Source organism: Emiliania huxleyi, assembly GCF_000372725.1.
Source record: "Emiliania huxleyi CCMP1516 unplaced genomic scaffold EMIHUscaffold_469, whole genome shotgun sequence".
In the NCBI taxonomy this organism is placed as follows: Eukaryota; Haptophyta; order Isochrysidales; family Noelaerhabdaceae; genus Emiliania; species Emiliania huxleyi.
The window spans coordinates 20,714-36,622 of NW_005198475.1; the positions used below are offsets into that span (position 1 = coordinate 20,714).

The 15,909-nt window shown below is 62.6% G+C and overlaps 3 protein-coding genes across 3 annotated transcripts; 1 reads left to right on the forward strand and 2 right to left on the reverse strand.

The window, feature by feature from the left end:
* Positions 1–250: 250 nt before the first annotated feature.
* EMIHUDRAFT_430975 (hypothetical protein) lies at positions 251–3,180 on the reverse strand (the record flags this gene model as incomplete). The annotated part of the gene is made up of 4 exons (XM_005768133.1): positions 251–1,538; positions 1,571–1,954; positions 2,088–2,702; positions 2,800–3,180. Coding segments are annotated over 4 exons (2,667 nt in total), but the record flags the coding sequence as incomplete, so codon positions are not given.
* Positions 3,181–8,098: 4,918 nt separating this feature from the next.
* Positions 8,099–10,482, reverse strand: EMIHUDRAFT_470512 (hypothetical protein; the record flags this gene model as incomplete). Its single annotated transcript, XM_005768134.1, has 3 exons — positions 10,242–10,482; positions 9,338–10,173; positions 8,099–8,390 (listed from the first exon to the last, which is right to left on the reverse strand). The coding sequence occupies exons 1-3, from the start codon at positions 10,431–10,433 to the stop codon at positions 8,099–8,101; spliced, it is 1,320 nt and encodes a 439-aa protein (XP_005768191.1). The 5' UTR covers positions 10,434–10,482.
* A 60-nt stretch (positions 10,483–10,542) lies between these two features.
* On the forward strand, positions 10,543–11,704 carry EMIHUDRAFT_419528 (hypothetical protein). The gene is made up of 4 exons (XM_005768135.1): positions 10,543–10,749; positions 10,815–10,868; positions 10,939–11,082; positions 11,170–11,704. The coding sequence occupies exons 1-4, from the start codon at positions 10,627–10,629 to the stop codon at positions 11,470–11,472; spliced, it is 624 nt and encodes a 207-aa protein (XP_005768192.1). The 5' UTR covers positions 10,543–10,626; the 3' UTR covers positions 11,473–11,704.
* Positions 11,705–15,909: the final 4,205 nt, after the last annotated feature.

The following is a 15,909-nucleotide window of genomic DNA, read 5'->3' on the forward strand; positions in this document are numbered from 1 at the left end:
CGGTGCTTGCGGATCTGCTCGTTGCGCTCCGCCATCGCCCGCTTCTTCTTGTCCGCCTTCCTCGCGTCGCGGACAACCTTGAGCTCGCGGCGCGACTTGATGCCGCGCCCGCTCGACTGGATGACGCAGACCGCCCGCTTCCGCTTGCGGTACTCGGCGCGCGCGAGGGAGCCGCGCCCCGACTTTTGCATCATCGTGACGGCGTTGCCGAAGCGGATGTCCTTGGCGCGGCGCACGATTGAGCGGCCCACGGCGGAGGCGACCAGCGCCGACTGGCGCAGCTTCTTGAGCGCGCGCTGGCGGCGCATCTTAGTCATGAGGTAGATGAGCGAGCGGACCGCCGCGATGGCGCGGCGGAAGCGGTAGAGGGCGAGCACGCGCGCCATTTTTTTGAAGAACTTTGGCTCGAGCTTCTTCGTGCCGTCCATGAGCGCGTCGACGAAGGCGAGCTTGGTCGACTTGAAGAAGGCCTTGGTCAGGCCGACGAGGAAGTCGGTCCGGCCGAGGTCGAGCGCGGTGAGCAGGCACGTCGCGAAGGTGGGCGCGGACAGTGCCTTGAACTTGTCCGGGCAGAGCGGCTTGAACGACTCCTCGAGCGTCGTGAAGGGGATGCGCACCGAGTAGCCGGAGGAGAGGAGGCGGACGGCGTCCACCATGCCCGAGTTGCGCAGCTGGTCGAGCACGAGCCACTTGTTGAACTTGTTGGGCGCCTGCTCGTGGTTGGGCTTGATGCAGCGCACAAAGTGCGAGCTGGTCGCGCGCAGCGTGCGCATCAGATCGTCGAGCTGCTTCTGGTACTTGTCGGCGACGAAGCCGGCCCGCTTCCCGCCGCCCTTGGAGCCGCCGGTGAAGGCGTTGATCGAGCCGACCGAGAAGAGGTCCTTGAGGATGGGCGCGGAGGAGGAGGACATGCACAGCGAGAGGTCCTCGTGCAGCGAGTCGGTGTTCTTCTTGAGCCAGCCCGCCGTCTGGTACATGACCGAGCCCGCAAAGTGCGCGATGACAAACGCCTCCTTCCCGGTCAGCTTCGTGCCGGCGCCGGTGCCGCGGCCGCCCTTGGAACCCATCTTTGGCGGCGAGATGTGCTTCGACTTGCGGTGCTCGTTGAGCAGGCCCTCCGTCATGGACGCGTCGCTCGACTTTGGCAGCCGCGAGTGCTCCGTCAGCAGGTTGAAGATGGAGCCGCCCTTGCCACTGATGGCCTCGAGGCAGGCCGTGTTGTCCTCCCACTCGACGCCGGGCCAGACGATGCCCTCCGACTTGTAGATCTCCTGCTCCGTCTTGAAGAGCGCGATGGCGAAGTGCTGGTGCAGCTGCTCGTTGGTGAAGTTGATGAGCAGCTGCTCGAGCGAGTTGCGCTCGAAGTTCTCGAAGCCATAGATGTCGAGGATGCCGAGGAAGCCCGTGTCGTCGAGCTTGGTATCCTTGTCGATCAGCGCCGTGTTGATCTGCGTCACGATCCAGCTGAACAGCTTGCCGTACACGGCCTTCGCGAGCGCGTCCCTCGCGCTCTCCGCCTCCTCCTGCTTGAGCGGCACCTGTGGGACGTGTCGTTGGACATGTGATGGACGTGCCACCGGCGTGCCCGCCTGCTGCGCCGGAGCGGCGCCTGCATCTCGCCCCCCTTGAGCTTGAGCGTGCGCGAGGTGAGGCCCTGCTGCAGCAGCGCGTCGTGGCACTGCAGCAGCTTGCACGCCGTCCCGAGCGCCTTTGTGTTTTGGATGCACGCGTCGCCGTTGACCGTCTCGCCGTACGTGATGTTGCCGAGCGCGAGCAGGCCCGAGAGCGTCTCCCACAGCGACGCGATCAGCTTCTCCGAGACGCCGATCTTTTGCAGCACGGAGAGCGAGTCCTTGAACTCGGCGGCGTCCCCGCCCCCGCCCACCCGGCCGCCCGGCCGCGCGGTCGCCTTGCCCGTCGCGTTGCGCAGGTACGCGTACTTGTTCGCGTCGCTCTCGAGCTGGCAGGACGCCTTCTCGCTCGACGAGAGGCCGGCCACGATCTGGCGGCGGCGGCGGGCGGGCAGAGCGTAGGCAGGGAGGCGCCGGGAGGGGGGAGGGCTTCGGACGTCGACAGCGGGAGGAGACTGGGCGGCGCGTGGCGCGGTAATGCGACCCCTCTGGCGCGCGGGGTGCAGCGGGCCAGCGGGAGCGTCTCGCCTGGTAAAAGATGTGGTAGTTGCAGTTCCTCTCGGCGTGCACGACGACGCGGGTCGCCTCGAGGAGGTAGGTCTGGATCGAGGCGCCGAGGATGGCGCCCTTCTTCGAGACGTGGATCTGCGTGAACTTGCCGAAGCGCGACGAGTTGCGGTTGAGGTTGGTCTCGGCGTTCCCAAACGCCTCGAGCAGCGGGTTGGTCATCACGAGGAGCGCGCCGAGCTCCATCGACGACTTGGACATGCCCGCCTCGGAGAGGTGCTTGGTCACGTACGCGAGGTGCTTCAGCACCAGCTTGCACGTCTCCGTCTTGCCCGCGCCGGAGGGGCCAGAGACGATGATGGCCTGCGCGCGAGGGGCAGAGCGATCGCGGCACCGCAGGAGCAATGGGCCGCCGCGGTGTCGCGCCCGGGGGCTGCGGGGGCTGGGACGGCGAGAGCGCGCCTGGCTGTCTCCCGAGCTCAGCAGCAGTCGGTACATGCGGTCGGCGATGGCGTAGATGTGCGGCGGCTCCGATCCGATCGGCTTGCCCAGGTAGCGCTTGATCTGCGGCAGAGCGCGCCAGGGCGGGGGAGAGATGCTCAGGCCGGCGCGGGAGGGCGGGGCGGCGGAGCGTGCTGCGGCAGCCTCGCCGCGGTCTGACCGGCAGGGCGCGCGCGGCGTCTAGTGCGCGCGCCTGCGCTTCCTCGTAAATCTTTAGCTGCCGGAATGGGTTGACGGCGATCAGAATGTGGCCGGTCGTGGAGTAGATGCCGCCTTCGCTCTTGGCGTAGCGCACGCCAACATTATGCAGGATCGTCGCCTCGTTCAGCTCGCGCAGGAACGTGTTGTCCTCCACTCCATCCTGCTTGTCTTTGTTTGCTCTGAGAACGTTGGCGCGCTCTGTCGTGAGCGTCTTCCCAGACGCCAGCTTGAGCGTCACGCTGCGATCGTCCTCACCCAGCTCCACGATCTTGCCCGCCTCGTAGGTGACATCGTCGTTGATGTAGCACCAGGCGGCGTCGCCCTTCTGCCACTCGGCCATGAGGCGCTTTTTCCGCGCGGGCGCCGGCTTTTTCCTCGCGTGCAGCGGCGGCGTCGAGGAAAGAAAGTAGTACGCGGGGCGCCGTCGCCTGTATGTTCTTGGCAAAGGAAGACACAGAGCTCACACAAAATCACAGTGGGTGGCATGGCCATATGTTTTCTTTCTTTCTTTTAGAAAAGTCATGGTAGAGCGACGTCTTGATCCATGCAGGGCCATATGACTGCAGAGAAGCAACGCCCTCTCCACAGGAAGGACGGACCGCCCGCCCGCCACGTCAAAAACCCAAATTCGCGCGAAACGTGTGGTACGCTGCCGTACGCACACATGGAGAGAGAGTTGGAGCGGCGGCGTCGAGGAAAGAAAAGTGAGAGTCACGCGGCGCCGTCGCCAGAAAAGTCATGGTGGTCCCAGAGGGGGCGCCCCAGAGACACATAAACTGGAAGAAAGAAGACTACGAGCTGTTTGTGGGGCACGGACACGGGGCGAGCGCGATCAGAGTAGGGGAGCTACAGGAGGACCCCCTCACGCGCTTCTTGCTCAGATACGACGAATTTGAGAGGGGGGAGAGCTGACGGACGGCAACGGAAAGCGAATTAAGATGGGAAAAGACAGCGAGCCGCTGCGGTCGGGGAAGGGACGAGCCCTGAACGTGAAGGTAGCGCAGACATGCCTCGCGTTGCACGTCTCACACCAGTTCACACACTTTGCGGCGACGGACGGAGGAAAGGACCATGAAGACAAAATGGCGGAGGATGGAAAGTACGTGCCGAACCCTAGGGTGGCGTACGGCGTGTTCTCGAAGGACCGACACGATTCGGAAAGAGCGTCCCGGGAGACGCACAGGTAAAGGATCCCAACGGAATCGGACCCTGTGAAGAAGGGGAGATACGGACAGCGTTTGGGGCGGGAATGTGGGGAGGAAAGCTGCCGAACATGTGGGAGCCGATAGACGCGGAGATGTACGCGATACTCGCATACTTACGCAAAATGGCGAGCGCGAGCGACGCGCAATCGCGGAGGTGCTTAGTGCTATGCGACTGCAAACCCGCGCTGCAGCAGATTGAGAATGCGCACCGCAAAGGGATACCAGAAGGCCTGAGGGACTGGGAGAGAGGCGGGCTCCTGGAGGCGATCGCTTACTATAGATCGAAGCTAGAGGCGGTGGTCTTCATGTGGGTGCCAGCACATGTGGGAATAGCCTGCAACGCTTACGCCGACGCGGTGGCGACAGCACACCTCGGGGACAACGACTCAGAGGACGCCTCGAAAGTGGTGCGGGACGCGGTGCGGACGCGGCCATGCATGTACACGGTGCGAAGGGAGGCGGCAGAGAACGCAGAGAAGAGGGAGATAGTGGACCGACGGACGTACGGACACATGTGTAAGAGCGCGCACGAGTGGGTGTGCGAGCAATATCGAAAGACAGTGAGGCCGGGGTCGCACACGGCAGGGGTGGCAGGACGGTTGTGGAGCGAAGTGGCAGTAGCCAGCCTCAAGCATCGATGGGATAATAAGATGAGATTACCAGACGAGAACGGGGGGAAGGACAGGCGGGCGACATTTGACGACGTCGGGGATCACAATGTGACGACCAAAACGATCTTGGGGGCCAGGGCGAGACAACAGGTCGGGGTGCCACATGGGGCACACCACAGGCGTATTCTAGAGGGGGAAAAGAAACGGGGAATGAGGGGCCCCGCCACGAGAAGTGCGTTCTGGGGATGCAGAGCGTGCAAAGCGGCTAGGGATGAGGTCACAAAAGAGGCGCGCGAGGCAAGGAGGAGACGCGGGGAACTGAGAGACTGGGACGACTGGAAACAAGAAGACAGTGAGCCACCACAGGCGTCGTTGGCGCACATACTGAGCGGCAGCTGCGCTGGAAATAAGGAAGAGGCGCGTCACTTCATGCGGAAGCTCGATAAACACACAGCGAGGGCGACAGCAAGAGTTCAACGGGAGGCGCCGGACTCAAAAGACACCGCCACATTCCTGAGACGAGCGAGGGCAGCCTCCTTAAAGGCGAAAGGGTCTAGATTTGGGGCGCTCGCCGAAGAGGAGTACGACAAAATAGCGCCCGTGATTGCCTGCACGCTACCCCCTACCCGCACAAGAAAGAGAAGGGAGCTCGCGGGAGAGGTGACGAGTGAACTACAGGTAGTGGGGAAGGCAGCCTCGATTGCCATACAGACATGGGTGCGAAACAACGACAAGACCAAGGCACGGGCAGAGGAACGAGAGAAGAATATAGGGTGGATAAAGCGCCTGTTCACGGCATGGAGGGTGAGCCACACCGAACGTACTGAGCGAAGAGCCGAGCGGAAGGAGGACGGGGAAGATGACTCAGAGGAGGACGAACCAGAGCGGCCGCACTCTGCTCGCTACCCCCCCTGCACAACTAAGCTCATCCCTGCTGCTAGGGGGGGGGGGGTCTAACCCCCCCAGCAGCAGAGCGCTCCTGCTGGGGGGGGGGTCCCGACCCCCCCCAGCAGCAGAGCGCACTGGACCCAGCTCTCCCGCCTCCTCGCCGCCGCCCCCCCCTCTCCGCCCTCGGTTCGTGTTTAAGCGGTACTCGTACGCTCGAGGCGGTTGTGTTCGCCGCGCCTTCGAGCCCAATACACCTCGCGAGAAAGCGCTGCGCGGTACTCGGCAGTGTCGCAGTGTCGAGCAACACTCGGTGTCAGAGCGTCGCGCCTCCATCAGTAGTCTCATCATCGAGTGATTGCTGGCCTGTGGCGTATGACCTCGCGCGGATATCACCAACGACGAGCATGCGAAGATAGGGAACAATATCTTGTACAGCCCGCTGTGCTCCCCGCTGTGCCACGGCGTACGATGGGCTGCGAGAGCCGTATCTACTTCCCTCCTTGAAGCAGAGGAGCCGCGAGGCACGAGAGGCGTAGAAGAGAGGCTGGCGTGCCCCGCACCTCCCGGTTGGCAGTAGGAGGGCCCGCCGGTGAGACCACTGATTTTGATGCCACTATAAATTCTCGCCACTGGAACGCATGCTACTTACAGCTGCTGTCTGTACAGAGATGCCAGCATCCCCCACAGGCAGAGCGCTCCTGCTGGGGGGGGGTCCGGACCCCCCCAGCAGCAGAGCGCTGCTGCTTGGGGGGGGGTCCCGACCCCCCCAGCAGCAGAGCGCTGCTGCTGGGGGGGGGGTCGGACATGAGCTTAGTTGTGCAGGGGGGGTAGCGAGCAGAGTGCGGCCGTTCCCAGTGGAAATTCAGTTGTCAGATGTCACGATGCATCCGAAGGGGACTCCAGCGCCGGCATCATCCGTAGAGGCACGAGTGTTCGAAGAGAGAGTGGACCTGAGCAACAACATGACCTGCAGGCAAATGATCGGAGTGGGAGTCAGAAATGTGGTCCTTGCGCGAGGGGAGCTCGATAGACTCGAGGGGCCAGGATACGCCGCGAGGAGGACGGAGTTGCGCCGAAAGGCGAAAGAAGCCGCGAGAACAAGGGACCGGCAGGCGGCGGCGTCGCAGGACGAGGCGGAAGAGAACGACGCGACAGAGGAGGAAGTGACAAGGGAGAGAACGACGAGAGTGGGACGGCCGCGAGGTGGCATGAAGGTTGCAGCGAGAAGCGGCGAGAGACTGCGAAAAGAGATACGAAGAGGCAGACTCCCCAGGGTGGGCGACGGCTAGCGCATCACACTCCTCTCTTGAGCACTTGAGCACTGGATAGGGTCGATTCCGCATGGTACGGGACCCCTCGATCGTCTCGCCCTCCCTCACTGGTGTGTTCATTGGGGGGGGTCATAACAAACACGGTGCAGGATCGAGGTGCACGCTGCAGGAGCAGTGTCGTCCCCCCTCTCCCCGACGGCGATGGCGGTGTGACCGATCGAGCTACAAGAGGAACTTGTTCAGCAGGATCCGGGTTAGCCCGCGCACTACCTCACTGGGCCTGAGACCGCTGAGACGCTTCCCGTCACCGTCTCGGATTTATGTGGAGTCGAACCACTCCGGGATGGGCAAGCCCATCGTTCTGATTTGCGCCTTTCCCTCACCTGCAGGAGACAGCTGATGGTAAGCGCGCCGTGCCGGCAGGGCCGGGCAGGGTGTGTGGGGGGAGGGGGTGGTGTGTGCGTGTGTGTGGGGGGGGGGGGGGCTCTTCCAGGCGAAAACGGCAATCGTAGCAACTTCAAGAGCTTGTTAATTGTCAAAATTCAAAAAGCATCAATTAATAATAGTAAGGAAGACATGTTGCCCGGCCGTTCAAGAAGTCCGTCTCGATTTTCGTTTTTTCCCCACAGACCACTCGGGCAACTTTTACGAAAGGCAAAGTTTTACTTGACCACTCGACCACTCGGGCAATTTTCACGAAAGGCAAAGTTTTACTTGACCACTCGGGCAGATTCGATTGCATTTTACCATTCGGGCAAACTCGATGAAACGGGCGGACGGAAACGCGTTTGCGACGGCTCGCCGGAGAGCATGCATGGAGCGGCCGGTGCGCCGCCGCAGCTCACCGATGGAGCCTGCGTCGCGGCTCAATCCACTGACGTAGCAGCACTGCGACACACTCTCCAAGCACGGCCTCTGGCGTTGCGATTGCACAGAGAGCGAGCAATAAGCGCCAAAAGCACAGATCTGTGTGCAGTGGATTTCCATGTAGGTCGCGCCCAGCGAGCGGACAACCGCGGGTCTCGGATGCTCTCCCGGATGCGAGCCCACCGTGCGAGAGGCGGACCCGGAGGCGGCCGGCCCAGCTCACCCCCAGAGAGGCCATGGCCAGGGTCAGGCATAAAAGGGGGGTGTTTTTCCGTCCGTCCACTCCTCTCCTTAAAATCCCTGTGTGGTGGCGGCGTGCCGTTCTCCCATCCCTCCCTTGGGGTGTCTGTTTTCTTTCAGTCCCGTGCCCAGTGTTGTGCGAGGGAGTTTTGTTGTAAGATTCTTTCTTTCTTTCTTTAAGTCATGGTACATGTACCATCCTGCTTGTCTTTGTTTGCTCTGAGAACGTTGGCGCGCTCTGTCGTGAGCGTCTTCCCAGACGCCAGCTTGAGCGTCACGCTGCGATCGTCCTCACCCAGCTCCACGATCTTGCCCGCCTCGTAGGTGACATCGTCGTTGATGTAGCACCAGGCGGCGTCGCCCTTCTGCCACTCGGCCATGAGGCGCTTTTTCCGCGCGGGCGCCGGCTTTTTCCTCGCGTGCAGCGGCGGCGTCGAGGAAAGAAAGTAATACGCGGGGCGCCGTCGCCTGTATGTTCTTGGCAAAGGAAGACACAGAGCTCACACAAAATCACAGTGGGTGGCATGGCCATATGTTTTCTTTCTTTCTTTTAGAAAAGTCATGGTAGAGCGACGTCTTGATCCATGCAGGGCCATATGACTGCAGAGAAGCAACGCCCTCTCCACAGGAAGGACGGACCGCCCGCCCGCCACGTCAAAAACCCCGCGATTCGCGCGAAACGTGCGTACGGCCACATGGAGAGAGAGTTGGATGCGTGGACAATTCGCCGCGCTCGAGAGACTCGATGCGTGCGCCGAGTGGCTGGCGCGCGGGGCATTTCCGCTGTCGCCGCTAGTTGAAAACTGAAGCTCCACTGGTCGCTCCATCGCCGCCTGTTGCCCATTCGGATGCTTCACTCAGGACGCGCTAGCAGCAGCGCAATGCTGTGTGCTCAGAGCTATGCCGGCGCCTCCTAGCCTACTTCCTGTGGGACCGGAGGGAGCGCGCGTCCGTACCGAGTCGGGAGAGCACAGAGGAAAGGCACGGTCCTCACACGGCAGATATCCCCGCCGCGCCCTGCGCAACGCGAACCGGAGAGCGGAGAGGTCCTGGGCGTCTCGATCTCAGCGACGTCCGAGAGTGCCGTGTGAGTGTCTGTCGTCTGTTGTGTGTCTGAGAGACCTTGTCGGCTGTCCCTCGGGCCTCGCTCTCCCTGTCGGACACGGCTGTTGGACACGAAACGGACCTCAGAGACGAGAGAGCGCGCGGCGCGGCCGCCGCTCGGCGGTGTGTTCAAACGATAAATAAAGCATGCATGCTCGCGCGCACGACACGTTCGTGCGCTAAGAGCACATACACCACAGCCAGTTAAATGCTCATCACAAACACACACACGACCGGGGCGGTCGCCGCAGAGATCGACCGGGAAAGGGATATATCGAGACGAAGGCGGGCCGGTCCGTCCCTCGCGTCACAGCAGCTGATCGTACCCGTACCCACCGGCCGGCTTCGCCCCGGCCAGGCCGGCCGGCTTGCCCGCCGCCGTGCCGCCCTGCTGGTCGGGCGGCGGCCCGTTCCGCCGGTGCAACTTCTGCCACACCTCTCGCTGCGTGAGCCCTCCGCCGACGGCGAGCAGCAGGAAGAGCGTCATCGGGCTGCGCAGGTACGGGTCGTGGATGAAGTCGGCAAAGAAGGAGTAGGGGTGGCCGGCGAGGGTCGCAAAGTTGGGCTCGTACCTGCGCGTGCGCGGCGGCGGAGGTCCAAGTGGAGGCGGAGGGCGGAGGGCCGGGAGGAGGGGCGGAGGGCGGTGGTGGGCGCGCCTGAGGAAGGCCTGGTAGCGCGGCTCCTCGGTGACGAGGAAGAGCTCGACGTAGCTCCGCGTCGCCACCCACGAGCCGACGACGGCCGACACGTACAGCCAGAAGGTGTCCCCGACCATCAGCATCACGACCGCCCCGACCACCGCCAGCAGCATCCGGATGGTGCGCTGCACCTCGGCCCCCGCGGGCGAGGACTGCATCTCGAGCAGCCCGTACGCGGAGTTCCCGGCGACCTCCCCGAAGAGGAGCCCCAGCGCGACGTGCAGCCCCTTCCGGAAGGCGAGCATCCCCACGCCGACCAGCAGCCCCGCGAGCAGCGTCGTCGACTCGAGCGTCTCGCAGCTCATCCGCGAGTCTGCGGCGCGCGGCAGGAAGATGTCGTCGAGGAGCAGCGCGCCGCCGATGCCGATCAGCGCACCCAGCAAGAAGGACATCGGCCGGGTCAGGTGGACGCCCAAGAAGGTGAGCAGGAGAGCGCCAAACATCACGGCCTGCGGGCGGCGGCGCGCGGGCTGAGGGAGCGGCCAGACGGGACCGCCCGCCTGCGGGCGGCACGCACAGACTCTGCACACAGCGCGGCGACGCCGTGCTCCGGCCGCAGCACCTCGTAGACTGCGCCGAGCAGCTCGTGTGGCTCGTAGTCGCTAAAGCCGAGCCGCGTCGCGACGCAGTCGTAGTAGCTGTCCCAGACGCCCGATTCGCCGAGCTGGGACGCCGCCGCGCGCAGGTCCTCCACCACGGGACTCGTCATGCGCTGGGCTAGCCCAGCGGTGCGGGAGAGGCCAATGCAAACAAGGTGCCGGATGCATGAAAAGAAAAATCAAGCGGCATAAAAAGAATCCAGGCCGCGCGGACGGTCGCGACGGCAGCGAGGCGCCCGAGCACTCAAACCAGCGCAACTGACCGTCTGCGTCTGCGTCTGCGTCGGCGGGCCAAGCCGCTCCATGAACTTCTTCAGCAGCGGGCCCAACCTCGAGAAGCAGGTCTTCGACCTGAAGCTCACCAGCAAGCAGTTTGACCGCATGTCTGCAAAGAGCACGAAGCAGGAGAAGGCGGAGCTGCTCAAGGCGCGACCGAGCTGGCGCGCCTGCGCTCTCCCACACGCTGACCGGAGAGAGCCGCCTGATCGCAGGTGAAGAAGGAGATGGAGAAGGGCAACATGGACGTGGCTAGGATCCACGCACAGGTGCGGACCCGCGCTGCCACCAGACCCGGCACCGCCGCGCCACGCGCTTCACCCGGCCCCGCTGTGTCAGAACGCGATCCGCATCCGCAACACCGCGACCAACTACCTGAAGCTCGCCAGCCGCATGGACGCGGTCGCCGCGCGGATTGACCAGGCGATACAAATGAAGGCTGTCACCAAGCAGATGGGAGGCGTGGTCAAGGGGATGGACAAGGCGGCGCGGCCGCCCGCTCCCCTCCGCCCCGCGCCCGGCGGTCGACCGCGCGCCGCCGCCCTCCCTCTCTCCCCTCGCGCCTCGCAGGCGCTCAAGTCGATGGACATGGAGCAGATAGGGCAGGTGATGGAGCAGTTTGAGAGCTCGTTTGAGAACCTCGACCTCGCGTCGGCCACGGTGGAGAACGCGCTGGGGGGGGCCACCGCCGCCTCGATGCCCGAGGCCGAGGTCGACGAGCTGCTCGACGCAGTCAGTGCCGAGCACGGCCTCGAGATTGCAAACAAGGCGGCGGCGGTGGGCAAGGGGGCGGTGCAGATGGGGGCGGCGGCGGACGAGCACGATGACGCGCTCGAGAAGCGGCTCCAAGCGCTGCGCGAAGGCGCGATGTGAGGGCGCTGCCTTGGACGAGTTGGGGTGTACGGGTCTCGTGCTGTGTCTTGTTGTCAGTGAGAGAGAGCCGCGGGCGGCGGCGGCCCGCGGCGGTCGCACACGCGCTCGCGGCGCGGGTGCCGGCGACGCACACGGCGTGCGCGGCGAGGCGGGGAGGGCCCTCCGTGGGACAAGGGGCAAGGAGCGCCATGGTACATTACGCCTCGAGTTCATGTGAGTTCAAGTTGCTCATCACATCACTCGTGACACGGCCAGAAACACGCGGCCAGAAGCATATACGAACACATAGACAACACATGTGCATCGGTTGAGAGGGACGAGCACCGGGTCGTGCTTCGCACTTGACTTAAGAATCGCTGCGCTGGGGACGGAAGATGCGCCCGTCCTCGTGCAGGTAGCGGCCGTCCGGAAGCACCTACTCATAGGCTGACGAGTGACGTCACGGCTGTGTCAGTGATGTTCACAATCGTGCGGCGCCGGCTCACCCTGATCACTCCCGGCGGCAACTGCGGTTCACTGCCCACGGGGACGTTCGAGAAATCCCCTCGCAGATACAGGTAGCCAAAGTAGACCGAGAAGAAGGCCCATATGCCAGCAGGGATGAGCCAGTGCGAGCCCTTCTTTGCGTCAAGAAGGAGTTCCGGATTGGTGAGCTTGAAGAGCAGCGTCGCGTCAGGCCGAGGCGGAGGTGGCGGGATCGGCTTTCCAGAGAGGCGCCGGCGTGCTCGCCAGAGTACAGCGCGCATGTGAGGCAAACAGGCGTCCCCGGTGTGAAAGAAAGAAAGATTTTCCCCAGCTGCTCGACAGGCTGCGGGCATCGCTGCGGCAGAAAGCGCCCGCCCTCTGCTTTGCTTTCGCCCGCGCTTTACGACAACTTTCGGTTTATCATAGCCGCCGAACTTTACCTCGCTGTTTCTTTATAGGCGTCTCGCAGCTGCGTATTCTCGTATTAGTCGTAGTGTCCGTGTCCACTAGCTCCGAGTAGAGGGGGCGTTCTGCAGTTAAGGGGAAACCCGGTACACGGAGCCCTCTCGGAGAACTGTGTTTACTTTAAGGGACGGTGCGTATTCTCGTATCACTAGCTCCGAGTAGAGGGTGCGTTCCGGCTTCCGCCGCTAGGGGACACCCAAAGCGCAGAACTAACCCTCGGAGACCCGTGTTTACTTTAAGGCCCTTGCCCTGCGAATGCGCGCCCCCCCCTAGCTAGGGGTCAGGGCTCTCTAGCCCGTAGCCCGATGCCGATCATCCGGCCCGCTGGATGCGCTTCTCAGCTCACCGGCCCTGGATGTGAGGTTGCCGACTGCACTCCAAGTGCTCCAAGTGCTCCTTCCCCGCTGCCATCTTGAGGTCCTCGCCTTAAAATCTTGGTGGCGGCGTCCCGTCCTCCCATCCCTCCCTTGCCTTCTCTGGTTTCTGACTCTGACTTTGTTTAAATAAGTTTTGGGGTTTTGTCTTCATACTTCAAACTTCACTATTAGTATCTCGATCAAAAAAAAAACAATCACCGCCGCCGTCGGCGCCGCCACCACCGCCGCCCTCGCCACCGCCACCCTCGTCGCCGCCGCCGGAAAAGTACTGCCGTTGCGATTCCGGGGAGTACACGATTGGGGAGGACTTTCTGGGCTCGGCAACGCAGTGCCTCCCAGAGGGAACGCCAGCCTTCATGAGTGACACGGAGTCGCTGGATTTCATGGAGGCTCTCGTCAAGGAGAGTTCCACGGCCGAGATGGGCTCGCTGCGCTCCTCCTCCGCTAAAGGTTTCGGCTACTTCCACGTTGTTGGGGGCGCGATCCTCGTCTCGGTCGGCTTTCTGGCTGGGCGCGCGATGGCGCAGGCCACCGCCTCAGGTGTGCACCACCCACGCGCGCCCTGCATAGCGGAAGCCCGCGGTCACACTTGCCCATTCGACGCAGCGCTGACGCGCATGATTGGAGCAGGTACGAGGTCGTCGGGCATGCTGTGAACACCTGAGTCGTGGGGGAAGCCAGCCCGATGGCCCCTGCCGCTGAGAATAAATACAAATGTCCGGGAGGCGGGCTCAGGAACTCGTGAGAGGTGCGCGCCGGCGGCGGCGGCGGCGCAACCATACAGTCTGAGTGGTGATCGTGCAAGGTGTCACACTGAGCGATAGCGGCCACACCGGCGTGCGAAGCAGAGGAGGAGCGCGGTGGTGGTGAGCATCGCCGTGAGATGACATGTAGAGAAGCCACGAAGGCACAGACAATCAAACAGGACACAAAAACGACAAAGAAAGATAAAGAATGCGATCGTGTGTGCGGCCGCTACCAATAAAAGAATTGCGCGCCGGGGTGCATGGGTGCATATGCCCGGGAACAGCCCCTCCTGGCCCGATGCGCGCGCGAAGCCATGCAAAGGCGTCGAGCTGCTTGATCAGCTCGACAAAGACGGCGCGTGCAGCCGCCTTGGTGAGGATGTCGGCGAGCATCACGGCTCCGGGTAGAGGTGTTCAACGGAGATCACCTCGCGTGCGACGAGATCACGGAGGAACTCGGCAGCGCGCAGGATGTGCTTGGTCTTCTTGAATGCGACGGGGTCGAAGGCCATGCCGACGGCGGACTTGGAGTCGCACTTGATGACGCTGGGGGCGTCGCGACAGGGATGCCGAGGTCGATGAGCAGCTCCGCGCGAATGAAGATAACCTCCTTTGGCAGCAAGCATAGCGCCAAAGAACTCGGCCTCGGCGCTGGAAAGGGTGGCGGAGCGCTGCATCTTTGAGAGCCAGTGAAAGAGGCACCTGTGGTAGAAGAACATCCCGCCAGAGCACGAAAACTTGGTGGCCCAGCTCGAGTCGACAAAGCTCTCGAGGCCACGGACGGGATTAGGGCGCATGATAAAAGCGCGGCCAGCGGTGTTGCGCAAGTAGACGAGGACGCGATTTGTGTGTGTAATACGTCTACAAGTTGCTATGACTGCAGTCTTCGACCATCTGAGCCACCCCCCCCCCTTCCTCCCTGCCCCGCCCCCGCCTTTCCTCTTCTCCCCTTCCGGCCCAGCTCCACTCATCCATCTCTCGCCATCTCCTGCAGGTGCAGGGGAGATACGAAACGAAAATTGATGGGCTTGCCCATCCCGGAGTGGTTCGACCCCACATAAATCCGAGACGGTGACGGGATGCTGTCGTGTGGTGGTCTCAGGCCCAGTGAGGTAGTGCATCTGACTATCCCGGATCCTGCTGAACAAGCTCCTCTTGTAGCTCGATCGGTCACACCGCCATCGCCGTCGGGGAGAGGGGGGACGACACTGCTTCTGCAGCGTGCACCTCGATCCTGTACCGTGTTTGTTATGGCCCCCCCAAATGAACACACCAGTGAGGGTGGGCGAGACGATCGAGGGGTCCCGTACCATGCGGAATCGACCCTATCAAGTGCTCATACAAGTGCTCAAGGACGCGAATTGCAGCCTTAAAGTGCGACGGGCCGGGGTTGGTCATGAAGCGGGCGAGCTGCGAGGCGGAGTAGGCGATGTCGACGCGCGTCATATTCGCAAGCTAAAGAAGCCGCCGACGATGGCCATGTACGCATCGCGAAACTTGGACATCTCGTCGACGTCGTACTCGACGGAGCCGAGAACGGGCTGATCGGCGGGAGAGAGCTCGAGGCCTTCCTCACGTCAATCGGCGAGTCGCGAAGAGACGAGAGCGCGAGCGATCGAAGTACGACTCGAACTTTGCGACGAGGTCGGCGGTGTAGAGGTCCTGAGACAAGGTCAGAGAACGAGCAGCGCGGTTGCGAGTGATGGCGGTGTTGAGCGGAGGATCCACTCGAGCTCGCCCTTGTCCTCGGTAGGAGAGCGTCGCGAGATGTCGGCAACAAAGCGCGCACGTAAGTTGGGGCAGTTGTCGGCGAGGAGTGTCGTCGACATAGACGAGAGCCCACAAGACGGTGCCGTCCTTCTCGTAGGTGTAGAGGCAGACGTCGATGGTCGAGCGCACAAAGCCCCACGACACGAGGAAGGAAGAGAGGAGCTGAGCCCATTCGTAGGGTTGTCAAACGTTAAGAGCTGAACAGTGTTGCTAGTGTTAACAGTAACAACAGAACAACAGCAGTGGGGCTCCCCAACAACAGTGTAGCTTACGTTAGGCGAAATTATTAGGCCGACTGAACAACAGTAAGGAAGGCCTGGCAGTGACCCACGACGATCTCCAGCGTCCAGTGCGGGTAATACCCGAAAATACCCGGAAAATCCCAGGTATTTTCGGGTTTTACCCCTTACCCGGGTTTTTTGCCATTTTCTGCTTGCTGGCCGCTGAAGCCTGAACAAACAGAGATCAGAGTATAAAGCGTAATACAACAGTAACAAACAGTAACAGCATGGGCTGGGATGAACACTTGAACAACGTTGAGGATTTCAGCCAACAATAGCGCAACTGTAGGCCCCAAATTAACGTTTGACAACCCTACCCATTCGCGACAGGTA